The sequence below is a fragment of the Sebastes fasciatus genome, chromosome 11 (assembly GCF_043250625.1).
Source record: "Sebastes fasciatus isolate fSebFas1 chromosome 11, fSebFas1.pri, whole genome shotgun sequence".
Classification (NCBI taxonomy): Eukaryota; Metazoa; Chordata; class Actinopteri; order Perciformes; family Sebastidae; genus Sebastes; species Sebastes fasciatus.
The window spans coordinates 23434863-23461330 of record NC_133805.1 but is presented as its reverse complement, the minus strand read 5'-3'; the positions used below and the strand labels follow the sequence as shown (position 1 = coordinate 23461330).

The following is a 26468-nucleotide window of genomic DNA, read 5'->3' as shown; positions in this document are numbered from 1 at the left end:
TGTTTCAGGATTGTTACTGGTGTTATTGTGTTATATATTCCACAATGTTTCCACTCTTTCCACACTTGGTGTTTAAGTAGTACCTTTTTATTTTATTATATATTTTATCATTTAGCCCTTTATTGTGAAAATTTAAATTGTCATAATTAATCAATTTACATGATTTGACCCTTCACAATGACTTCTCAATAACCTACACCTTTGCATCAATGTATGTTATGTTATTCCTTGACAAATGTGGACAGAAACATAACATCTGAAGTGAGGGTAAAACATTATAGAATTAAATAAAATATAATGGGAATACAGTTATATCTGCTTATTGGAGGCCTTATGTATAATTCTTGGACAATAAATGTCAGGTATATTCTCATGTCGTGTTTCTAGTGTAATGTATGTTACATGATGTTGTCTCAAGGGCCTTGTCCTCGACAACAGTCCTTCTCTAATCATTGTCCTCAAAGTAATAAAAAAAATATAGAAGAAATACAAGCAACGTTAAAAGCGAAAGTTTCAAAACAAGAAATGCTGTAGAAAAAAAAAGTGAAGATACAAAATAAGCCAGATGGGAAAAATTTAGCAAGGCACATCAGGACGCACTGTTTGAAACATCAAATGGCCAGTCTTACAAGAGGCAGCTAAGCCTTTGCAGTAGGTTTAGTCTGAATATCCAGATGTTTGATTTGTTAATTAAGTCTCCATGGTAGTTAATCACTGTGTTTTTCTATCTGACAACAGCAGGTAAGAAGAGGAGGATGACCCTAAAATATAGAGATATGATGGTGTGGGATATACAGAGACAGGCTGCATTTGTTCTTTGTGGTGAACAACACACGCAGCCAAAAAAGTTGCTGACTCAAAAGAAACCAAACAAACATGACAAACAGCTCTTCAGCTCTTTTGTAGAGACTAATTATCTTATCTATAAGTCTATGAGAGAGTCTTAATTCTTTGTGGCTGCAGATTGTAATCAATAATGTGGCCCAGTAATAATGAAACAAACAGCATAATGCCAATACCCATGTACCCTCTAGTGGGGAAATGTAACACTGCAGTGGCAGAATAAAGGCCAAGATGCAGCATGAGAGGTGTTATTTTTTTGTATCTATCATCTTTCTAATTAACATTTTTTTAAGAATGTACTCCAAATCATGTCACCCTCCTGGATTCACAATTGAGCAATAAGATGTGTTTGTTCAGGTGTGTGTTAAACAGTGAATCTAATCCTTTTTTAAAACATTCTATTCCCATGACAAATTCAATCAGGATGAGGTGCATTAGCGAAATGTCATACATGCCAGTGTACGTCATACGAGGATTAAGTCATCTATATTTGTTCACTAAAACAGTTTTTTTTAATGATAAGGCTGACACACTTAATCGATTTGCACGCATTTCCCTGACAGTCCAGATTAACAGGCAATAAGGCTTTATTAGCAATATGCACAAAATACACGCACATTTACACATTTGCAAGGCATCAATTAAATTCACATATGGTTGGAGTAATTATCGTTACAGATAACTGGAATTAAAGGGGAGATATCGATGTGAAAAAGGAGGGCGAGGTGCCCTAGAGAAAAGAAGAGCAGGGAGTGAACGTTGGGGCCAGGGAGGGCTAGTAGCAGAGACTACATAAGAAAACAACAACAGCTGTTTAGCTTGTGGCTAAAAACAGGATGGAACAACAACATCATTTGCTAAGAAAATGATCCGGGGAAAGAGATTGTACTGACTCGAAGATATGAAATGGGATGCCTTAGATTGTCTTTGAGCTCTGTGGGGTGTGTTTTTTTCTATATGGCTTTGTTTTTTTTCTCTGTGGTTTTTGATGTTATTAATTCTTACAATAAACTTTCTGCATATTGTTTTATTTGCATATTAAAAACAAAAATCGGAAAAACTAAATTTGAGTCCTTTTCCCAACAGCTGACACTCCACAGCAAGGTAAGATGGGATCTAACAGAGGTTTGGTATCTTCCATCTCAGAAATGCTGATGCGAACATGAAACTGTTGTCAGGCTATTAAATAGGCATTATCGGTCGCTATAAGCACCATAGATGTGGGTCAATAGGGGCCTACCGCACCCAATAGTAGGTTGTATCATCTATTCATATGGTAGATCATCAAAAGAAGGAATAAAAGAACACAACAGCAACCTCTAATGACCGTAGTAATTAAGACAAGAGCAGAAGCGGAAGTCAGGGCCGTAGTATACACAAATCTGGGGAAGTGCCGGAAGTAAACAAGTTGCCGTTACTGCGGTGGCGTCTCCCTACAATACGTGCGCGTTTGAATGCAAGTTATACAAGAAGTGTACAATTTTTTACTTTTACCTTTAGTTTCTATATATCGTTACTTTTGGCAACAATGTTTAGGAGTTTGGGAAGAGCCTGAGCCGTTCTCAGCTGCCTAACAATAGCCTGACGTGATGAAACAAGTAACGTCAGCTAAGTTAACACCGCTTAGGTTAGCTAACGATGGTAAGGGACTTGTTAAAGGCACTGCCTCTGGGCACAGAATAAATTAACTCAATCAACTAACTGTGGTGTTATTATGAAATATAACATTAGTTGGTCTAACTAGGTCACCCTAATGACCACAAAGTAAACCCGTTCTCACTCCCAACTCGCCAAATACCGCCATCTGGTAAGTGAACCTCGGCGTCAGAAACCGACACATGGAGGCACCCTTTAGCAACAGTATGTGATCACCAGGCTTTCAACTAACTCCAATGTCAACCCACCTGCAGCGTAGTATTAATAACGTGAGAGTCCACTCAGGGCAAGCGAGAGGGGTGTTGGATGGGTCAAACACACACAAGACTTTCAACCAGGAGACTGGTGTTCGTGTCCTGTGTGAAACTAAAAGTAACGTTGACTTAACCTAACGTCCTGTGAAAACAGAAGTTTATTTTGAAAGGACATTATGCATGTAAGGAGAGTATATTGACATGCCCTCACTGGTCGGTCCAAAAGTAACACAAGAGGGGTACCCCGTGCGTCGGTCTCCGATGCCGAGGTGTACTGATCAAGCGGTGGTATTTGACGAGTTGGGAGTGAAAATGTGTTGGTTTGCGTCACCGAAAAGTGACACCGAGGGGTCTGACAAGGTGTCAGTATGTGATGAGTTGAGATGAGGACGTGTTGAAACTCCATGTGTGTGGAGGTCGTGGGCGATAGATTGATGTCTTTGAATTCACAAGCGTTAAGTTTTGCTTTCACTTGTGAAATGTTATTTTAAGTCAAAACATGATTTTTTTCCCCAAAACTTAACTAAGTGGTTAAGTTTCCTAAACCTACATTTTTTTTAGTTTTGTTGCCTAAACCTTAAGAAGCCTTTTTGTTTGTGTTAAAAATGTAATGTAACATGTTAGAGCCGTAGACTATATAAGAAGTGGACGTAGTCATCGTAACGTCAGTTGCCATCTTGTTTTTTGCAACCATGAAGTGACACAAGAGGGTGTAGCTAAGTTGAATAAGACATGTTTTGCAACCAGAGGAGTCGCTGGTTATGAGAGAGAATGCAAGTTCAAGGCACTTTCGCATTGGCTTCACTTTTCAGATCCGAAGTAGCCCACTGATTAGAGTGGGTTGCTTTAATGGCCTGATAACATATGCAAGATTGTGGGATGGATGTACCCAAAACTGCATTATATAGTGCAATGCAGGTTTGAATCTTCTCTATTCAGAGGTCACTGGTATTTTGACTGCATAGAGACACATTACAGACTAAAATACAGGTCATCATTATTGTTGACTTGTACACACAACTTTATTATAACTACAGTTTCCAATTTGTGGATACTATTACACACACAGATAGTATTCGGCACAAAACGCTCTCCCAGTGCCTGCCAGAGAATGTGTGAGCACACCCGTGACTGCTCTGCCCTTGACTTGTATCCATTCATCCAAGCGTGCTGGATGGTTTAGTTAATTAAGCTTAATCTACCCCCAGAGACAGATATGAGTGCTGTTACAGTGGCCCACTGAGCTGTCCCTATACACTCTTCTCTGGACCCCCCGTGGAGCCATCAGGGCCGCGCTACTCAACCATGTTCAAGTACACTGACAGGGCTCTAAGGAAACACATAACATATAATAGAGTTAAAAGATTTGGACCACAGAAGAGGAACGAAAAAATGTTTTTGAAATGTTTTAATTACCGAAATAATACAGCTAAATTACTTAAACCGTTGGAATTTCTGGCGCACATAATTTTAAAGAAAAGCAACCAAAAGCACCTGGACTGTTGAGTTAGACATACTTGACTGGCTATGATTTTAATCACAAATATGTAGTCTGTTTTTATTTTATTGATCCTGCTGCTGAGAGCTAATTTGTTTATTCTGCGTCACATAGACAAGGTCACCCCAGAGGGAAATACTTCCCTAACATATTGGCCAGGCTGATGTGTAAAACAAAAAAGAAGAAGAAGAGGGAATAAATTACCCAGATTCAGAATTGCTTTATCTGCAGTTAAAGTGGGTGCACAAGGAACATTGCCTGGTTAATTGGTGCTTGCACATAATGAAGACAGAGACTAAACAGGTGTGGACAGAAATATAACATCTGATGGTGAGGTAATACTGTTTGACATACACTTTGTAAGCAAAAAGAATGTGCTGGGAATACATTTATTTCACTTTTGAAGGCCTGATCTTTCATTTTTGGCCACAAAAACACACACATTGTATATTCACATAAATTAATAATGAACAATAAGCAACTTGAGTCTGGTAGATCAAAATGTAAAACACAGACTTGTTTTACCAAATATTATTTAATCATAACATAATCAAACATGAAACATTAACAGCATACAGTAATATTAGATATAAATGTTGTTTGATTTTGCGTTGAAATAGCTCAAATCATACTTGAATTTAATATTGCACTTTAAAGATTTTCTATTGTATACAGTATGCATGATATCAATCAGTTACATGCCATTACAAGTGAAATTGCCCATCCTGTATGTAAAACATCAACTATTATCACACTGACATCAAAGCATGAGATTTGAAATGAATATTAACAAAATCATATTGTTTATTTTTGTTGCCATCTTGTGGGTTGATTTGTTCAGTGCAGTGAAATCATCATAACGTGATCTTAGGTGTTGATTTAAGCGAGAAGAACAAAGTTACTTTAGTTATGTTTCCTAAATGCTTCATTTTTCAAGTCTCAGCATTTTTTTGATCGAATCCAGCCACTCAACTTCCTCTTTCTTACAAGCCAATATTGCAATAACCTCCTCTGATTTCCTGCTTCCTGTGTTGTTTTTCACTATGTGGCAGTTTCTTTATCTCTCATACAATCTAGGCTACAAGAGGAGTTCACTCCCCCGCATGGTTCATCAGTATCCTTGTTCCTGCCTGCTCTCTGTTACTGTCATTCTGTTGCAATTGACTGTTTGCTAAATTCCTCCCCCAAAAAGTGATTGTCCAATCGTAGCAACCGTATCTAGGCAAGGCATGTCTGTCAAGCTTTGGATTTCTTTACATGTTTGGATGGCGTCTTTTTTGTTGTTTTACACAAAAGCTAAAACACAACAGAAAAACTCTAAGGACGGATAGGCTGCAATTGTTAGACTGTCCGGCCAACTAGCACCGAGCCCCCAAGAGCGCCGGGCTTTGAAGCAAATTTGACAGAGTGGCCAAACGGTGGTACTACAACTTCTGTGTCCGTCACGTGATGCCATTGGTCCCAAAAATACTTTTCCCCATAGACTTAAATTGGGAAAGAGATGTCTGTATCTCAGCGGATCATTTTTTTTAGGTAAATCAACTTCTCAGTACGAACACTTGAATAGTCCTTATTTAAATCATTAGGTACTAAAAGTTGTAAAATGCACTAATAGCCATATCAGAGTTATTTTCCTCTCATAGGAATGAACGGAAGCCCGCCTACAATGTTGTATCCAGTGCTCTTCATACATCCATGCTTGGGAGGTGGAGTTAAAGAAAATGCGAGTGAGCTTGCTTATTTGGTTGTTGGTCACAGAGGTGTTTGGTCATGTGGAGGGATGACTGCCATTGAACTGAGTCTCTGACTCCTATTTCTTCTCTGGGATGAAGTGGCACATGGCATCGGGAGGTGCCTTCTAAACCTTTGTGCTCCAAATATATGGATCAGTGGGTTCAGGCAGCAGTGTAAGTAAAGTAGTGTTTCAAGGATGAACTTTACACGGTACAGAACTGCGTTTTCCAGAACACCGAATGTCATCAAGGACATTATAAAGGCTAAGATATTGTATGGTGCCAAACAAAGGAAAAAAACAACAATTAACCCTAAAATCAATCTTGTAGACTCGCGATGTCTGTTCATCCTGCCCTGTTTGATAGTTACCCACATGTGGACACAGCAGAATGTAATGATAATGAAGGGTATGCGAAAGAAAAGGCCAATCTGCACGTAAATCTCAAGGAGTGGATCAAACAGAAAATAATGTACACACTTTTTTTCACCCAATCCGTGCCAGTGCGTGACCTCACTCTTCACTGATACCTTAATGCTTACAGCAGCACATACCAACCATATCACAATGCTAGCCATGATGAGACAGAGTGTTTTGGTGGCCGGTGTAGACAGACACGAAGCACGGACCACGGCAACATAACGATGTAACGTCATGGCGGTGAGGATCAACATGTAGCTGTTCAGCCCCAGAAAAAAAGCCCCATTTATGACTCTACAGAACCAGTCCCCAAAGATCCAGCCATGGAGAAATTCGTAGGCAGTAAACGGAAGGATCACAGTGAAGCAAAGGTCAGATATTGTGAGTTGTAGAAGCAAGATGTGAGATGTGGTCTTCCAAGCTCGTTCCCTCAGAAGAGCCCACAGGAGGAAGTTGTTTCCAAGTATGCTGATGCAGAAGATGAGGATTAAGCACACAGCGGAGAAGAGATGAAATGCTGGTTCTATCTCTGAGAAGATTTCACTGTCATAGTGCATAGGATAGTCGTCATAGAAGACACTGTCATTGTGCGTAGAATAGTCGTCATAGAAGACACTGTCATTGTAGTCACCATAAAGGAGGTCCATTGTTGACGTCTTGTGGGGAGGTGACAGTAGCTCTGATAAAGAAATGAGGAGATGATGTTCATTCCTTATAATGCTTTTAGGAATCAGAATACATTTTACATTTGTGCACAACTCTTTATGAATAAATTAATGAATACATAATTATCCTGTACATGTTATTAAGTATTAAGCCTTTATTCATGTAAATTTTTTTTGGGAGACAGAGGATATGGAATAAAAGTCACAAGATATTGACTGGCCGGTGCTTAACAATATGATAAATAATATAAATATTATACAAAAACGGGGCAATGCTTTAATCGAAGAACAGTTTCAATTTCTCCAACCCCCAGCGTGTTTAAGGAAGTGGAGGATTTTGCAAATTTTTTAATTGGCATCAGCAAATGAAATTCATGACAATAGAGCGCTCCAGGGATGACGTATTTTTGTAGGCCAACCTGGGTTCCCTCGACAAAAAGCCAATGGGAGTTCAGCAAGATAATCTTCATAAAAACACGACTCTTTTATGATTTTTGAAGCATAAATGCTATCGCCGAAAGTAAAAAGCTAACTATAAGCTATAAACAAACTACACCACGGGCGCATGAACGCGAGTATACACAACAAGGCCGTAAAGATGGTTGAGTTGCCATGATGATGTTAGTCTCATTTAGCCACTTGTTAGCAACCGCCTTTTTAAGACATGTAAAGGCTTCAAAATTCACGAGTGGGATATTTACTGATGTATTTTATATCGAAGAACAAAACGTTAAAATCTCTTACGCTTGTGTTAACCACAGACCTTATTTCAGGCATCTAACTAAAAACCCATTCAAAAAACTCATTGACTTCCAGACGAAGGAACCAGAAGTGCTAAAATGCTAACTCATATCCAGGTTTTAGGACTCATTCCTGTAGCACTCCATATTATACAAGTCAAGATTAATGTTATTGTCATTCATACTATTCACATGGTAAGTGTACAGCAGAACAAAATTATGTCACATCTGGCTCACGAGTGTAAAAAAAGTGCTAACAAAGTAAAATGAATAAGTTAATTATATAAACATAGACAAAATAAAAATTTCACATAAAGGATAAAATTGCTTATATTGTATCACCTTGGATAACGTCGTCTCTATTTGATGTTTGTCAATTAACGCTAATTCACAGCAGACACTTCATTAACATACACACACACAATGTTTGTCTATTCAGCATATTCTCAAGTTTAATTCAATATTCTCAAGTTTTGTTCACTGTTGTCAGACTTTTATTTTATGTTTTAATCCATATTCTCTGAATTTGAATCCATATTCTCAAGTTTCATTCAATATTCTCATATTTTGACCCATATTTTTGTATTTTTATTCCAAATTCTCAAGCTCTCCCACTCCATTTTTACATAAATAATTTCCCAAAATGAATAAATTAATAAATATGCTGTAACATAATTCAAAGAGATAAAATGCCAAAAAAAAGTTACCTTGGGTATTCACTCAGTGTCACTCCAAGTGCTGCTCACAGTTCTTCTCCGTAAATGTAATATTTGCGTCTTATATATGTAATACTGCCAGATGGTTTCACTTTCTCTGGGAATTTTCCCAGAGAAAAGCAGAATTAATATCAAGCCTACTTTGCAATTCCACTGCATTTGGTTGAAAACAGAAGTGAAATCAGCCAAACACTGTAAAAACTCTAACTTGTATTTGTTGGCATGACAAAGCATTTCAAGTTGTTAAGACTTTGAAATATATGTTATTAACATTTGAGTCAAAAATATAAGTCAGTCCAACAAACCAGACTTTAAGTTGGCGTCAAAACCCTTTAGTGAGTTCATAATACTTATATCTCTCAGTTGTGAACACAGACTGTCGGTTGCGAGTCAACACAAGGGGCGAAAGTTCAGGTAACTCTCGTGTCTTTGTTGTGAATGGAGGGAAAGACAACTTTCAGAGTTGACGCTTGAGGAACTCCGCCCCCTGAGTCTAGCTGTCTCACGGAGCTCCAGTCTGACTCCACACAGGTAAGTTTAACTTATTTTTCGTTTGATATAGTTGAAATTGTGTCATATTTGTATTCAGAGTTATATGGTGTGATACATTAACAGATACGGTAGACATTACCATGACAACAGTTAACTTAAACACTAGTAACGTTAGCTTAGTTAGCAACAGCTAGCGACTAGCTGATGCTAGCGACGCTTGCATGGACAAGAAGCTTTCAAACAGGGAGAACGATGTTTCTGACTGGTTAGTCTGAATGGTATTAATGTTTTGTAAGGTTACGGCACCGTGTGGTTACAGTATTACAGCTTCAGGAGTAGCTAGTTAGCTGCGTCCACATGTCAACGGCTAAACTGCGCTAACCGTTAAGCTATTAATGCTAACGGGACATTGTGGTCATTCTAGACCAGGGGTCTCAAACTCGCGGCCCGCAAGACGATATTTTGTGGCCCCCACCTTGATATGAAAGTTTAATGTTAGTGCGGCCCGCGAGTTTTATGTGAATGGCAGTTTGCCGTGGAAGGTCCCTTTTGTTGCGCGAGCTCGAGCTGAACGAACCTACCAATCACAGTGGGGTATATGGCTCCCGGGGGCGGGCAATCGGCCGGGCTTGATGCAAGCAGAGAAACATTTCACAACAACTATGGCGGCGCCCGTGTAACATCGCATAAGCTTGATTAAAGCTTGATTTATACTTCTGCGTTGAATCGACGCCGTAGCCTGACGTGCACCTCTCCAGAAATGTAAATACACGTCGCGGCGACGCAGACCGCAACAGCTGTGATTGGTCCAGTCTCTCAGCGATGCTGAGCGGCCAGGACCCCGGACAACCACAGAAAGTTCAACTTCTCTCTGCCTCCATCTTTTCAATGTTTGTTCACACAAATCCACTCAGATATATTTTCTCTTTTCGGCGTTGCAGTAATGTCAGTAAAAGTTCTGTGGTTCAACAGTTATTAGCTCCAACTCCGCTCAGTTTCTGTTTGTAGTACAAGAAGAAGAAGAAGAAGAGGAAACTCATAGAGACGCCGCCGCCAACTAGCGGTTTGGTGGTGTAATTGCAGAGCAACACAAACACAGCAGGCACAACTTTATTGCGGAGTGACACCAAGTGGAATGAATATATATCTTGTCACACAGCCCCAATCATGTCTTTTTCAAAGCCTGCAGTGAAGAGAAAGGTTGGTGACGAGCACAGACAATTTCAGGAAAAGTGGGAGACGCAATAGAGGCCATGTTCAGAAGAACCGTTCATGTTCTTCAATGTTCCATTAATGTTCAGGACAGTTCATGTTCAGAAGAACCCATTCAAGTTAAAGAACTGTTAATAATGACGTTTGAGAAGATTGTTTTTTTTTTAACAAAGCTTTTTTTGTGGAATACCTGATGCGGCCCAGCCTCACCCAGACTCTGCCTCCAGCGGCCCCCAGGTAAATTGAGTTTGAGACCACTGTTCTAGACGGTGTTGGTGAGTAACGTTAGTGTTGTTGTTTGAACTAAAGACCACTTGTAGAGTTTAGACCTCCGTCAAGGCCAAATGCCCGTCACCCGTAGCGGCCACAGTCAAGTCCATCCGTCCCCGTCCTCCGCCCCTCCGGTTAACACTATTAGCTCTGTCAGCACTATTAGCTCTATTAGCTCTGTTAGCACCGTTAGCGCCGTTAGCACCGTTAGCGTGGCTAGCCACCGCCATTTCGGCTCTGCCACCTCCATGTTTGGTTGTGAGGTCTGAGTGGAGGAGTGGAGAGCCCCGTGAAGACTCTTTGCATAAGCTATTCTAAAAAATGTAACTTTCAAAATGAATGGGACAGAATATTGTATTAAATTTGTCAAAATACTGTCAATTCCAGAGAGCAGTCTACTGTTTACAATTACATTAAATTGATATGTTATATATGCCAGAACCTGTTTGAGCGAAATTAACCACATCATTAATTATTCTTCCACTGCCTGCTTTGCTGATTTCCGGCAAATTGCCACCTTTGTCTTTCAAATTGAAATGAATGCAGTGCAAGAACTATCTGTGAAGTATATCAGAGTGGCCTTCACCTTTTCCCATTCCTGCCTTTTCCCATGATGTGGAATCGAAGTTACGCAAAGGCAATGAGGCATATGAAAAGACCAAGAAAGGTATCAGCATAACCAGAGACATGAAGATCGACATTTTGGATAAGATTTCTTAGGCAGTTTTTGAAGTGAAAGCCTATCCTGATCAAGACCAGATTGACTTATGTGCTCTGTCTTGGCACAGACTACATTATTAGTGTAATTAATGTCATCTGAAAGATGACATTAATTACACTAATAATGTTTTGAGATGACATAGGTTAACATGGTGCTATGATGGTTGCTTCTTACAGTAGATTTTTCTTGGGGTCCCCAGGATGAGGGTTAATAAAATACATATTTTAACATGAGGATGGTGTTGAAATTGTATTGACTTTGTATTGGACATTTACGTTTGCTGTTCTGTTGTTCTTCAACAGATCAGGGAAGAGTTTCTTCGGATCACCAACAAGGACCTAATAGACAACTTCAGAGCAGCCATTAATCAGCACACTCCAAGGCTCCTTAAACTCTATCGGGCTAAGCGGACAGCTTTACCGCCTGAGATGGATCAACTCCTTAACAGACTGGATGAAGAGGTGGATTTTTAGACTTAATAATCTCATTATTCTGGACATTATGGAAATAAATGTAAAACAAGGAATTGTGTTTTTTTTTCTTTTTATAAAGCTGCACTAATCAATATTTTTAAATAAACATTGGGTCAAATTTAAGGTGTTGCTCATAGTGACAAACCATCAGAATAAACCCACTGTACATTACCTAAGGGACAGACAAAGATAGCGACAAGGTGGTGAAGAAAGTGGAACGTCTAACACCTAAAAAGCCAGCTATTTATATCAGGAGTTAAAAGGAGTAAATCTTAGACTTTCATTCAACAGGTATTTGCTGGATGTGGAAGAGGACAGCTGTCACATAATCAAACTTATAAGGCCATAATATATCAAGTTTGTGATAAACTGGGAAGCATGTTTCCATGTTTGTTCTCAGCTTTCTTCATGTTAGTTACATCTTGGTGTAATTTTTCTCCCAATCCTTTGTGTTTCAGACATCTGACATCACAGCACATCGACAGACTGCAGCCTTGAAGGGCCTCCCCTTGTATCTCCGTGACAGTCATGAGAAGCTGTTCAGGAACTGTCTGGTGAGTGGTTATTAGTAGAAAATGTAAATATTTATTATTATTCTGTTATTAAAAATAGACTCTCTTTGACTTCAACCTTTGCCTCTCTGCCATTTTGTTTACTTGATGTAAATGGTTTCATGTATATGGGGGTTAAATCTTTGGTTGCGGGGTATGATATGGAAATGTTTAACCCTAAGAGATCCACATAGACCCGTTTTAGTTTTTTAATGCCAAATGTCTTTCAGTTTGATTTACTATTCATGCGTTGGTCATTTTCTGTTTGTCATCACAAGGCCACTGACCCAGAAGAGGAGCAGACGAAGGGCCTCATCGTGGGTATCCTCACTGTGTTGGAGGATGATGACAGTTCAGCTCCTGCAACAGTCATTAATGTTGCTGTTGTTGTAGAAGAAAACGACATCGTCCTCCAGGATCTCCCTGACATGCCAGTGGCTTTTGCTTACCTCTTTGGGCTGATCTACGCTTTAAACCTCCAGTACCCAAAAGAACTGAGGTACACATTCGAAACCATTCAGAAAGTTTTCATGGAACTTGGAACTGATCTCTCTGCAACGGTCCGATTCTTCAAAAACAAACTCCTTCAGTGAATCCACCGAGTTAGCTGATAAAGTTGGGTCTGGGACAGTTTTGAATTGCAGAGGTTCCTGTTGCCTGTTTATTAGATTGAAAGTGCTGGATCACACTAGTTCTGTTTGGAGTTCCATTTCAACCCATGAGCTACTTCTTGTGCTAACTCTGAATCTTCTTATGTTTTGTATTTTATCATGGTTTATTACACGGCGTTGTTGAATACTCGATTCTGATTGGTTAATCACGGCGTTCTGCGGTCTGTTATTTCTTTATAGCAGACCGTTGCTATGGGTGAAGCTCTGATGTCAGACTCTGACACTGACAGACCGTTTTGTGTCAAATTATTGATTTCTCAAGTAAGTAGCCATGTAATAAGCGAGATAATGTACAGCTAGCGGGTCATTGTTGTGAAAGAATCCCCTTAAGGGCGATGCCGCTCAACGTTTCTTTCACAACAATGACCGGCTCGCTGTACATTATCCCTTACGTAGACGAATGTACTCTTTTTAGTAGTCTAACTGTCGAAGTGCTGACTTTTTCCTTTAACTTTATCTTGCTATGCTCACAACTCCCACACCACTGCTATCTCATTGTATTATGGTGTTCAAGATGTGATTCATACTAGTATACAATGTTAAAACACAAGTTAAGTGCTGCATGCTAGTATTCAATGTTACAACACTACTTAGGCGCTTCATGTTAGTCAATGGATTAGATAGACTGTGTTTTACTGAATTAAAAAATAAGTTTTGAAGGTAGATGTTGCATCTGTAATTATTTATACATTTGATGGGTAGTTATTGGTCCTAATTTATATATTTGACTTACCTTAACTGTTGCAGTGCACAATTTGAAGTTACTATAACCTATTCCACTAAATTAACTCAACTGAAATTAAGTGGGTACTATGTACAGGTTTAAGTTACTGCAACTTGAGTTGAGTTAACAGAAGTAAGGATTCAAAGTTGTTACAATATGAAATTATAAGTTACTGGAACTTGAGTTGAGTTAACAGAAATGAGAATTGAAAGTTGAGCAAACTCAAAAGCAAAACTTAAAATGTTATGTTTAATTGCCCAACTTAAAACTTTACTGAAGTTTGTTACTTTAAAATTTTGAGTTCTGCCAGCTTTTTTTTTTTACTGTGAGACTCCCGCTTTATTTATTCAAATGTATTACAGAAACAGCATTGTTCATTCATAAAGGCTGAGAAAGTGCAGCAGTGAAAGCATTCCCACACATTATCATACACACCGATATGCTTTAGATTTTTTTTTTTTTATTTTTTTTTTTTACACATATTCATCATTTATTTGGCATATGTATACAATAATTACATAAAAATAGACCCCCTTCTGTTTTAAATACAAACTTAGGTAAAATTAAATTAATATAAACTATATTACAGAAAAACATTTACAGATGTTTCATTTCAAGAGTGAATGCTTGCAGTGTAGCTCCAATACAACACCAGAGGTTGGTGCTGTAGCAGCTACATTCTGAATAACAGAAGTGCTTTGGCCTGTGCCTCTCTCCCTGTTCTACCTCCTGGCCTTCTCACAGTGTAAAAAATCCCAAAGATGCCTTCGAATCTTTTGTGAGAGCATATACAGCAGAGGGTTCATACAGCAGTGTGAATAAGCAAGTATACGACAAATATAATCGGCAATCGCCAAGCGTTTCCTTGCATTACATTCTTTGGGTTCATACAAAGACATGATGAAAAGCAAAATATTGTAAGGTCCCCAACAGATGAAGAAGGCTGCAACAATACATAACACCACCACAACAGTCCTGTGTCTTTTTCTGTTTGAAGACTGCAACACTGTCTTGAGGATAGCAGAATAGCAGAAAACAATGATAGCAAATGGGAGGAAGAAGAGCAGTGACACTTGGAGATAATACCCCAGCTTGATATCCATGTCATTAGAGGGATCCTCACATCTGGGAAGACCATCATCGTAGCTTTCCACCTTCATTTTGATAGCATCACTCACAGATGCAGCAGTGCTGATGACCCAGGCAGCTGCACAGGCAACCATTGCACCCCTCTGCCTCCTCACAGAGCTGCTCAGCCAGTTGTGCAGCACCACTTTTATGAAACGATCCACAGTCATGGCAGTCAGTAGAATGATGCTACTGTACAAACCAACAATGAATGCCGCAGTTATAAGTTTGCAGGCGAACTCGCCAAAGACCCAGTGGCGCAGATGGTAGACGGCCCAGAATGGAAGTGTGACAGTCAAGATTAAATCCGAGATGGCCAGGTTCAGGACAAATATATTTGTGACATTTTTCAGTTTCTCGTAGACGAAGAGAACACCTAAGAGGAGACAGTTTCCTGTGGCACTGAAGATGAAGATCAAAATGAAGAAGGCACCATTGATGGTTTCAAACGTTTCATACGCCTCATCACACAAATATTCCACTTCACCGCTGCCGGTCACACTTCCGCCGCTCTCTGTGGAGTTGTACGCCATTGTAGGTTTCCTGGGAAAATTGGCAAAGTGTAATTAAGACAAAGCAGATGTCTACAACCCTTCAGTAATATGTGATTTTAAAAAAAAGTAATCCCTTGTAAAATATTTCAATATGGAGAACAATTAAGTACTAAGTAGGTCACCCCAAAATATGGAGAGCAATTACAGTAAATTTTAAGCAACTTACCCTGAACAACGTCTTGTGTTGAATTGCACTGTGGAGGAAAACTTGTGATATATAAGAGCAAAGTGATGGTTCCTCTTTTTGTTTCACATTCAGTCATAGATGCTGCAACAGTATTCAAGTTTGAGAAAGAATTGAATTCCCGCAACATGGGTGGTACTGCTTTTATAACATTACCCAGAAACAGCAGTAAGGGTTACTCAAAACAGAGACACTCCAGAACTTGAATTGAGTCATTTTCGTTTTATTGTAAAGCATGGAAATAATGCTAATAAACACGATACAATAACAAATTCCAAATGATCAAAAGCAAAATACTCATGAAAGGAAAATATTTTTTCATTTTCACTTGCACAACTTCTGAAAATGTTGAAGGTGAAAATATAGCATAATTGATCTGAATGATTGATATGAAAACATAAAGTAAATCACAGTTAATCAAAGTGAATCACATAGTTATATTATCTATAATGCAATGTATAATCAATTTATCAGCATGCATTCAAAATCACTTTAACACAAAGATACAAGGCTCATTATTGTTTTATTATAGTACAGTTTGGATGGAAAGGTGAGCATTGGATGAATTGATGGATGAAATACTGTACATTGCATATCACCTTTTATCACAAAGAATACATACTTCTTATACACTCAGTGGCTTGTGTATCAGGTGTACCTTATACTGGGTAGTATGTATTGGTCATTTGAGGTACTGTCTGGTATATTAGAAATTGATAATCTTAAAATGTAGCAAGACAGATATTTGGTTGTTGGTCACAGAGGTGTTTGGTCATGTGGAGGGATGACTGCCATTGAACTGAGTCTCTGACTCCTATTTCTTCTCTGGGATGAAGTGGCACATGGCATCGGGAGGTGCCTCCTAAACCTTTGTGCTCCAAATATATGGATCAGCGGGTTCAGGCAGCAGTGTAAGTAAAGTAGTGTGACAAGGATGAACTTTACACGGTACAGAACTGCGTTTTCCAGAACACGGAATGTCATCAAGGACATTATAAAGGCTAAGATATTGTATGGTGCCAAAGAAAGGAAAAAAACAACAATTAACCCTAAAATCAATCTTGTAGACTCGCGATGTCTGTTCATCCTGCCCTGTTTGATAGTTACCCACATGTGGACGCAGCAGAATGTAATGATAATAAAGGGTATGTGAAAGAAAAGGCCAATCTGCACGTAAATCTCAAGGAGTGGATCAAACAGTGGATAATTTACACATATTTTTTCACTGAATCCGTGCCCGTCCATGACCTCACTATTCACTGATACCTTAATGCTTACAGCAGCACATACCAGCCATATCACAAAGCTAGCCATGATGAGACAGAGTGTTTTGGTGGCCGGTGTAGACAGACACGAAGCACGGACCACGGCAACATAACGATGTAACGTCATGGCGGTGAGGATCAACACGTAGCTGTTCATCCCCAGAAAATAAGCCCCATTTATGACTCTACAGAACCAGTCCCCAAAGATCCAGCCATGGAGAAGGTCGTAGGCAATAAACGGAAGGGTCACAGTGAAGCAAAGGTCAGATATTGTGAGTTGCAGAAGCAAGATGTGAGATGTGGTCTTCCAAGCTCGTTCCCTCAGAAGAGCCCACAGGAGGAAGCTGTTTCCAAGTATGCTGATGCAGAAGATGAGGATTAAGCACACAGCGGAGAAGAGATCCAATGCTGGTTCTATCTCTGAGAAGATTTCACTGTCATTGTGCGTAGAATAGTCGTTATAGAAGACACTGTCATTGTGCGTAGAATAGTCGTCATAGAAGACACTGTCATTGTAGTCACTGTAAAGGAGGTCCATTGTTGACGTCTTGTGAGGAGGTGACAGTAGCTCTGATAAAGAAATGAGGAGATGATGTTCATTCCTTACAATGCTTTTTAGGAATCAGAATACATTTTACATTTGTGCACAACTCTTTATGAATAAATTAATTAATACATAAATATCCTGTACATGTTATTAAGTATTAAGCCTTTATTCATGGACATTTTTTTTGGGAGACAGAGGATATGGAATAAAAGTCACAAGATATTGACTGGCCGGTGCTTAACAATATGATAAATAATATAAATATTATACAAAAACGGGGCAATGCTTTAATCGAAGAACAGTTTCAATTTCTCCAACCCCCAGCGTGTTTAAGGAAGTGGAGGATTTTGCAAATTTTTGAATTGGCATCAGCAAATGAAACTCATGACAATAGAGCGCTCCAGGGATGACGTATTTTTGTAGGCCGACCTGGGTTCCCTCGACAAAAAGCCAGTGGGAGTTCAGCAAGATAATCTTCATAAAAACACGACTCTTTTATGATTTTTGAAGCATAAATGCTATCGCCGAAAGTAAAAAGCTAACTATAAGCTATAAACAAACTACACCACGGGCGCATGAACGCGAGTATACACAACGAGGCCGTAAAGATGGTTGAGTTGCCATGATGACGTTAGTCTCATTTAGCCACTTGTTAGCAACCGCCTTTTTTAAGACATGTAAAGGCTTCAAAATTCACGAGTGGGATATTTACTGATGTATTTTATATCGAAGAACAAAACGTTAAAATCTCTTACGCTTGTGTTAACCACAGACCTTATTTCAGGCATCTAACTAAAAACCCATTCAAAAAACTCATTGACTTCCAGACGAAGGAACCAGAAGTGCTAAAATGCTAACTCATATCCAGGTTTTAGGACTCATTTCTGTAGCACTCCATATATTCTACAAGTCAAGATTAATGTTATTGTTATTCATACTATTCACATGGTAAGTGTACAGCAGAACAAAATTATGTCACATCTGGCTCACGAGTGTAAAAAAAAGTGCTAACAAAGTAAAATGAATAAGTTAATTATATAAACATAGACAAAATAAAAATTTCACATATAGGATAAAATTGCTTATATTGTATCACCTTGGATAACGTCGTCTCTATTTGATGTTTGTCAATTAACGCTAATTCACAGCAGACACTTCATTAACATACACACACACAATGTTTGTCTATTCAGCATATTCTCAAGTTTAATTCAATATTCTCAAGTTTTGTTCGCTGTTGTCAGACTTTTATTTTATGTTTTAATCCATATTCTCTGAATTTGAATCCATATTCTCAAGTTTCATTCAATATTCTCATATTTTGACCCATATTTTTGTATTTTTATTCCAAATTCTCAAGCTCTCCCGCTCAATTTTTACATAAATAATTTCCCAAAATGAATAAATTAATAAATATGCTGTAACATAATTCAAAGAGATAAAATGCCAAAAAAAGTTACCTTGGGTATTCACTCAGTGTCACTCCAAGTCCTGCTCACAGTTCTTCTCCGTAAATGTAATATTTGCGTCTTATATATGTAATACTGCCAGATGGTTTCACTTTCTCTGGGAATTTTCCCAGAGAAAAGCAGAATTAATATCAAGCCTACTTTGCAATTCCACTGCATTTGGTTGAAAACAGAAGTGAAATCAGCCAAACACTGTAAAAACTCTAACTTGTATTTGTTGGCATGACAAAGCATTTCAAGTTGTTAAGACTTTGAAATATATGTTATTAACATTTGAGTCAAAAATATAAGTCAGTCCAACAAACCAGACTTTAAGTTGGCGTCAAAACCCTTTAGTGAGTTCATAATACTTATATCTCTCAGTTGTGAACACAGACTGTCGGTTGCGAGTCAGAAGTGAAACAGAAGTGAAATCAGCCAAACTAGACTCCAGCTTTATTTATTCAAATGTATTACAGAAACAGCATTGTTCATTCGTAAAGGCTGAGAAAGTGCAGCAGTGAAAGCATTCCCACACATTATCATACACACCGATATGCTTTAGATTTTTTAAATGTTTTTTGTTTTTTTTACACATATTCATCATTTACTTGGCATATGTATACAATAATTACATAAAAATAAACCCCCTTCTGTTTTAAATACAAACTTAGGTAAAATTAAATTAATATAAACTATATTACAGAAAAGCATTTAAAGATGTTTCATTTCAAGAGTGAATGCTTGCAGTGTAGCTCCAATACAACAGCAGAGGTTGGTGCTGTAGCAGCTACATTCTGAATAACAGAAGTGCTTTGGCCTGTGCCTCTCTCCCTGTTCTTCCTCCTGGCCTTCTCACAGTGTAAAAAATCCAAAAGATGCCTTCGAATCTTTTGTGAGAGCATATACAGCAGAGGGTTCATACAGCAGTGTGAATAAGCAAGTATACGACAAATATAATCGGCAATCGCCAAGCGTTTCCTTGCATTACATTCTTTGGGTTCATACAAAGACATGATGAAAAGCAAAATATTGTAAGGTCCCCAACAGATGAAGAAGGCTGCAACAATACATAACACCACCACAACAGTCCTGTGTCTTTTTCTGTTTGAAGACTGCAACACTGTCTTGAGGATAGCAGAATAGCAGAAAACAATGATAGCAAATGGGAGGAAGAAGAGCAGTGACACTTGGAGATAATACCCCAGCTTGATATCCATGTCATTAGAGGGGTCCTCACATCTGGGAAGACCATCATAGTAGATTTCCACCTTCATTTTGATAGCATCACTCACAGATGCAGCAGTGCTGATGACCCAGGCAGCTGCACAGGCAACCAATGCACCCCTCTGCCTCCTCACAGAGCTGCTCAGCCAGTTGTGCAGCACCACTGTTATGAAACGATCCACAGTCATGGCAGTCAGTAGAATGATGCTACTGTACAAACCAACATAGTATGCCGCAGTTATAAGTTTGCAGGCGAACTCGCCAAAGACCCAGTAGCGCAGATGGTAGACGGCCCAGAATGGAAGTGTGACAGTCAAGATTAAATCGGAGATGGCCAGGTTCAGGACAAATATATTTGTGACATTTTTCAGTTTCTCGTAGACGAAGAGAACACCTAAGAGGAGACAGTTTCCTGTGGCACTGAAGATGAAGATCAAAATGAAGAAGGCACCATTGATGGTTTCAAACGTTTCATACGCCCAATCACACAAATATTCCACTTCATCGCTGCCGGTCACACTTCTGCCGCTCTCTGTGGAGTTGTACTCCATTGTAGGTTTCCTGGGAAAATTGGCAAAGTGTAATTAAGACAAAGCAGATGTCTACAACCCTTCAGTAATATGTGATTTTAAAAAAAAAGTAATCCCTTGTAAAATATTTCAATATGGAGAACAATTAAGTACTAAGTAGGTCACCCCAAAATATGGAGAGCAATTACAGTAAATTTTAAGCAACTTACCCTGAACAACGTCTTGTGTTGAATTGCACTGTGGAGGAAAACTTGTGATATATAAGAGCAAAGTGATGGTTCCTCTTTTTGTTTCACATTCAGTCATAGATGCTGCAACAGTATTCAAGTTTGAGAAAGGATTGAATTCACATGGGTGGTACTGCTTTTATAACATTACCCAGAAACAGCAGTAAGGGTTACTCAAAACAGAGACACTCCAGAACTTGAATTGAGTTATTTTCGTTTTATTGTAAAGCATGGAAATAATGCTAATAAACACAATACAATAACAAATTCCAAATGATCAAAAGCAAAATACTCATGAAAGGAAAATATTTTTTCATTTTCACTTGCACAACTTCTGAAAATGTTGAAGGTGAAAATATAGCATAATTGATCTGAATGATTGATATGAAAACATAAAGTAAATCACAGTTAATCAAAGTGAATCACATACAGTTATATTATCTATAATGCAATGTATAATCAATTTATCAGCATGCATTCAAAATCACATTAACACAGAGATACAAGGCTCATTATTGTTTTATTATAGTACAGTTTGGATGGAAAGGTGAGCATTGGATGAATTGATGGATGAAATACTGTACATTGCATATCACCTTTTATCACAAAGAATACATACTTCTTATACACTCAGTGGCTGGTGTATCAGGTGTACCTTATACTGGGTAGTATGTATTGGTCATTTGAGGTACTGTCGCCTTCCTGTCAGCTTGAACCAGTCTGGTTATTCTCCTCTGACCTCTCTCATAAACAAGGTGGTTTCGCCCACAGAGCTGCCACTCACTGGATGTTTTTTGCACCGTTCTCTGTAAATTCAACAGACGGATGGGCAGTTTCACCATGAAATGATTGTTGGTGCCAGAAAGTGTGGTTGGAGAATAGGAAGTCAAGTAGTTCACATTTCTTCCTCATTCTGATGTCTGAACAACAACTGACCCTCTTGGCCACGTCTGCATGTTTTTAAGCTTTTTTCCCACTGGCGAGAGTCGACTGAGTTTATGTCAGGAACTATTAGTAGTTTGACTACTATCCAGGGAGTAAATATGTATAATATATCTTTGAGAAAATGTGTACAGTCTATGTTTGTAAAGCGCTTTGAGTGGTCATTAAGACTAAAAAAGGGATATAAATGCAGTCTATTTATCACCCCCATAGGTTTGGTTCTCCAAAAGACTAACGTTACACATATAACAATAAACACAATAATACTCATTCAGAGCTAACATACGTTTTATCACAGCTATGAATGATTGCAATTTCTCCTCTCTGGGGATAAATGTGGGGTGAAAAATGTACTACAATATTGGCCACAGTTAGGGGGGCCAGAGCAGGGTCCAGGATTAATATTACAGGGGCACTGGCCCCTCTGTTATTTGTGCCATTATAATGTCAATGGGAATTAGGTTTTCTTTCCTCTGGTATAGAACCTGGAAGTTCTGGTTTCACTTCTCTATCAACTACACTGAGAACTCTTCACCACTTGTCATCGATGTGATTGTGAGTCGGCTATGTCTATTGCGGATGCCGGTATCGCTGTGGCCCCAGCCCTTCAGCATTTTCTTCAAGTGGTTTTTGAATTTAATCCCCACAAACACATAAAACACAGGGTTGAGGCAGCAATGTGAAAAGGCAAAGAGTCGGCTAATGTAAAGGGCGTAATCCAGTGGATTGGATGTTTCACACATTTTAGCCACAGTCTTTGAGTCAGCCGCCGTTTTGGGCCAGGAGTACAATGACTGTAGAAATATAACTATATTGTAAGGTGCCCAGCCCACGAAGAAAACAACCATGAGAGTGAAAATGAGTTTTAAAGTTTTGCTCCTCCTTCTTTGGACAGTAGGACGCAGCAACCTGCACATGATCTGAGAATAGCAAAAAATGAACACCGCTGAGCTCAATATGAAGAGAATATTCTGCTGGTAGATTCCCCATAAGCGCCAGTAAGAATTAGGATATCCACAGTAATTCTGCTCCACTTTGGTGAAAACGAAGGCTGGACTGGCGACAAATATGCTCACAGCCCAAATGATCACACACGTTATGATACTTTTGGAGCCTGTTGTGGACACAATGCCAGACAGAGGGTTCATGACAGCGACATAACGGTGAGCAGTCATCAGGATGAGGAGGATACCACTGCTGTAGAAACCAACGTAGAAGAAAAAATTGACTAGTTTGCACGCATATTCTCCTAAAGTCCATCCATACATGTGATAGTAGGCCCAGAAGGGCAGACCTGCGGTGAAGAAGAGATCCGATACAGCCAGGTTCAGGATGAAAGCGTTGGTGAGGGATTTGAGTTTCTCATACTTGACCAGAATCACAATGACCAGGATGTTGCCAAACAGACTGAGGATGACCACCATAGAGAAGAACACTGGAGTGAAGATCGCCCCAAACCGCATGACGCTTGTTTTGTTGCACATTTCATCTTCATAATCATCGCTATAGTAGTCGGAATAGTCAAATGTGGTTGCGTCGAAGGTTGAGCCAGTTGTTGCCATTTTCCGTCAGCAAGAAGAGAAAGTCTAAATTTTAAAAAGGCTTTGTTAGAGGAGTAAATCAAATTACACAGACTTAATGACACAGTAGTGAATGAGATAATTACATTGTAAAATAACAAGACTTCATCGTATGTCAATAGATTATTATATCATTCTCTTGATACAGCGCAACATTTTTGGTAGGGAAAAAAAATGGGTTTGTTGTGGTAATTGACAGTTTACGGCAGTTAATGACTGCACTGAAAAAAGAGATACTGAATAAAAATATTGAATTTATTATAATATACTTATTTTAGAAAATATGCATGATTGATATTTTTTTAAATCAACATTTTTTTTAAATCTCATCTACCCCCTGCAATACTCCAAAGTACCCCTATGTGTAGTACCCCCATTTGAGAAACACTGCCTTAGAACCTAAATTACAAAAAGCATATTTTCTCAAATCTGGTGGAATTTAGCCATGTATATAGTTTTGGTTTATTTGCTTAGACTCTGAGATATCCATCTCTAAGGTTTCTTCCTCCAACATGGTGCAAATCTTTGCATAACATTTAATATTCATGACTGAATAAACATTACTAAAAGTTACAGTTTAGACAAAACATTCATATTTCATTCAGAGATTATCATTTGTAACCGCCATATTAAGACAATTACAAAGACAGCCTTCTATCACCTGAAGAATAATAACAAGAATTAGAGGACTGATGTCTCAGAAGGATTTGGAAAAACTAGTCCATGCATTTATGTTCAGCCGACTTGACTTCTGTAACGGTGTCTTTACTGGTCTTCCTAAAAAATGGATCAGAAAGCTGCAGCTGATTCAGAACGCTGCTGCTAGAGTCCTCACTAAGACCAAGAAAGTGGATCATATCAATCCAGTTCTGAGGTCTCTACACTGGCTGCCTGTCTCTCACAGAAATGATTTCAAAATACTGCTGCTGGTTTACAAAGCATTAAATGGTTTAGGGACAAAATACATTTCTGATCTTCTGCTATGTTATGAACCATCCAGACCTCTCAGGTCATCTGGATCAGGTCTGCTTAGTGTCCCCAGAGTCAGAACTAAACATGCAGAAGCAGCGTTCAGTTTTTATTCACCAAATATTTGGAACAAACTCCCAGAAACCTGCAGGACCAGCTCCAACTCTGAGTTCTTTTAAATCAAAGCTTAAAACTTTCCTGTTTGCTGCTGCTGCCTTTTATTAAACCAGATAATGATCTTATATACTGCACTAGAGCTTTTACTCTTGTGTGTTATACTCTATTTTAGCTTCTATCCTAGCTTTTATTGTTAGTTTGTTTTTATTTTCTAATCTTCAATGTTTTTATAACTGTTTTAATTATGTCTTAATGTCCTTTTGCACTTTGTCTCAATGTTCTTGAATGTTTATGTAAAGCACTTTGAATTGCCCTGTTGCTGAAGTGTGCTCTACAAATAAAGCTGCCTTGCCTTGCCCTTGCCTTGTTAAGATTGGTGCGTGGAAACACTGCCAATGTTGGCAACACAACTGTGATCAGATTTGTATTTTTACCACACATCACCTTTTTCCAGCTGAGCCACTAGTAATAATGTTGCTGCTGAAATTAAGAGTCAATTGCCTCTAAGCTAACCAAATAAAACCAACACCATCTACATGGCTACCACTAAAGGTAAGTGCCAAGGTATTTTTATTTTTTTAAATTGGGGTGAACTCAGCATTTAAATGTTTTCTTTCCCCCTGCTTACAAAATATGGAGATACAACATTCAGTCTTCAATTTAATATTTTTTTTTTTTTTTTTTAACAAAATACAAAACATTTTAAACTTTAACTTCAGTATATCCTAACCCCACATCATGAGAGATCCCCACTATAACAAATAATTGAGAAATTTGGAAACTGTCTGTACCTTCACACACCAGGATCCTTCAAGCGAATATCACTGGAACTGGGAATTGTTCTTTAAATAGCAACCACAAAGGTGAACAGAAATCACACATCATTTTCAGTTCCCTTTAAAGGGACTATTTGTAACTTTCAGAAATGCTTGTTAACAGCGACACCTGTGGTCATTAAGTCAACGAAAGTCAACGAAAGTCAGCGTCGGGGTCGACGGGGTCAGGAGCTGCAGCATTTATTTCTGCACAAACGTCCATTGTACATTCACTAGATATTCTCAGAGCTACAAAGTCTTCTGCAGTGTGGAGTGTGCGTGCATGAACGTGAGGTGGAGCGAGAACGCGCGCGTTGTTTGAGTGAAGACAGGAAGGCAGAGGAGCTGTCTGAACAGCGTAGCCACACGCGAGCGCGCATATGCGAATGCGAGCGCGCATGGGACACAGACCCGGTAGATTTATACCTTTAAAAAGTTACAAACAGTCCCTTTAATTTTAATCGTTAATTCTTGTTTTTGGTGGCCATTACACTTCAGAAGTAATAGGTGTCTCAGAATTTCAACATATTCCATTTTGCATGACTGTAAACTGAAAGGTTACACTTGTAACAGTTTATTTTTTTTTTGTTTTATCTGACCAACAGTCCAAAACCAAAAGTTATTCAGTTAACAATTCAGAAAAAAAGCAGAACATTCTCACATTTGAGGAAGTGGAACATTTTTCTTGATAAATGACTCAGGACTAATCAATTATGCACATAAAACCAAAAGAATGTCGAACAGAAAATATAGAAGATGTAAACTCATTATTGAACCAAACATCTATTCACATTATACAAGAAAAATACTAACACTACAGTTACTCCAACTCTTTTATTCCTTCTGCTAGCAGGTTATTAAACTCAGACAGTAGTCATTTCATGTGAGATTTTTATTGACAGTTCCCTTACATGACAAATCATGTAACAATGTCTATCTATTATCTATTTTTTTCTCTCTTTTTATCTATTCATTGCTATTTATTATATTGTATTATCTTATCTGCTGTCCTTTACCGACCTGTGTTTGTCATTTTCACTGATTGACATAACATTTTGAATGTTTGTCTGGATGTTATCTGTGTGTGTTTGTGATGGGGTAAGCTGTGAATTGAATTGCCCTTCTTGGGATCAATAAAGTTGTCTGAATCTGAATTTTAACACTAACAGTAAAGGCGTTTTTTTTTCTAGATCAGCTCTAGTCCAGGCCTCCTGAAGAATCTTAAATACTTAGGAGCAGTTTTTTTTATTTCTACTTGTTGTTGTTGGTTGATTTATTTTTTCTCATTTTTATATAT

The 26468-nt window shown here is 38.6% G+C and overlaps 4 protein-coding genes and 1 long non-coding RNA gene across 6 annotated transcripts; 1 reads left to right on the top strand and 4 right to left on the bottom strand.

The window, feature by feature from the left end:
• The first annotated feature begins 10910 nt into the window (after window positions 1–10910).
• LOC141777428 (uncharacterized) lies at window positions 10911–13522 on the top strand. Of its 2 annotated transcripts, XM_074651658.1 has the most exons (4): window positions 10972–11165; window positions 11522–11680; window positions 12151–12246; window positions 12522–13522. In XM_074651658.1, the coding sequence occupies exons 1-4, from the start codon at window positions 11109–11111 to the stop codon at window positions 12834–12836; spliced, it is 627 nt and encodes a 208-aa protein (XP_074507759.1). In that variant the 5' UTR covers window positions 10972–11108; the 3' UTR covers window positions 12837–13522. The 2 variants fall into 2 exon arrangements, with proteins under 2 accessions (XP_074507760.1, XP_074507759.1); XM_074651659.1 differs by lacking the exon at window positions 12151–12246 and having other exon boundaries at window positions 10911–11165.
• A 435-nt stretch (window positions 13523–13957) lies between these two features.
• LOC141777427 (chemokine XC receptor 1-like) lies at window positions 13958–15605 on the bottom strand. The gene is made up of 3 exons (XM_074651657.1): window positions 15487–15605; window positions 14116–15309; window positions 13958–14025 (listed from the first exon to the last, which is right to left on the bottom strand). The coding sequence occupies exon 2, from the start codon at window positions 15297–15299 to the stop codon at window positions 14361–14363; it is 939 nt and encodes a 312-aa protein (XP_074507758.1). The 5' UTR covers window positions 15300–15309; window positions 15487–15605; the 3' UTR covers window positions 13958–14025; window positions 14116–14360.
• Window positions 15606–15711: 106 nt separating this feature from the next.
• On the bottom strand, window positions 15712–18970 carry LOC141777429 (uncharacterized). Its single transcript, XR_012595896.1, has 2 exons — window positions 18777–18970; window positions 15712–17339 (listed from the first exon to the last, which is right to left on the bottom strand). It is a non-coding gene; the product is annotated as an uncharacterized LOC141777429 (long non-coding RNA).
• A 238-nt stretch (window positions 18971–19208) lies between these two features.
• On the bottom strand, window positions 19209–20840 carry LOC141776276 (chemokine XC receptor 1-like). The gene is made up of 2 exons (XM_074649741.1): window positions 20731–20840; window positions 19209–20552 (listed from the first exon to the last, which is right to left on the bottom strand). The coding sequence occupies exon 2, from the start codon at window positions 20540–20542 to the stop codon at window positions 19490–19492; it is 1053 nt and encodes a 350-aa protein (XP_074505842.1). The 5' UTR covers window positions 20543–20552; window positions 20731–20840; the 3' UTR covers window positions 19209–19489.
• A 1229-nt stretch (window positions 20841–22069) lies between these two features.
• LOC141777426 (chemokine XC receptor 1-like) lies at window positions 22070–25250 on the bottom strand. Its single transcript, XM_074651656.1, has 2 exons — window positions 25148–25250; window positions 22070–23276 (listed from the first exon to the last, which is right to left on the bottom strand). The coding sequence occupies exon 2, from the start codon at window positions 23250–23252 to the stop codon at window positions 22206–22208; it is 1047 nt and encodes a 348-aa protein (XP_074507757.1). The 5' UTR covers window positions 23253–23276; window positions 25148–25250; the 3' UTR covers window positions 22070–22205.
• Between the last annotated feature and the right edge of the window lie 1218 nt (window positions 25251–26468).

Bases quoted from the DNA above. Each gene is read 5' to 3' on its own strand.
- LOC141777427 (XM_074651657.1), bottom strand. From the start codon at position 15,299: ATGGCGTACAACTCCACAGAGAGCGGCGGAAGTGTGACCGGCAGCGGT.
- LOC141777426 (XM_074651656.1), bottom strand. From the start codon at position 23,252: ATGGCAACAACTGGCTCAACCTTCGACGCAACCACATTTGACTATTCC.
- LOC141777428 (XM_074651658.1), top strand. From the start codon at position 11,109: ATGATGTGGAATCGAAGTTACGCAAAGGCAATGAGGCATATGAAAAGA. The intron at 11,166-11,521 runs GTATCAGCATAA...GTTCTTCAACAG, and splicing joins ATATGAAAAGACCAAGAAAG to ATCAGGGAAGAGTTTCTTCG. The intron at 11,681-12,150 runs GTGGATTTTTAG...TTTGTGTTTCAG, and splicing joins TTAACAGACTGGATGAAGAG to ACATCTGACATCACAGCACA.
- LOC141776276 (XM_074649741.1), bottom strand. From the start codon at position 20,542: ATGGAGTACAACTCCACAGAGAGCGGCAGAAGTGTGACCGGCAGCGAT.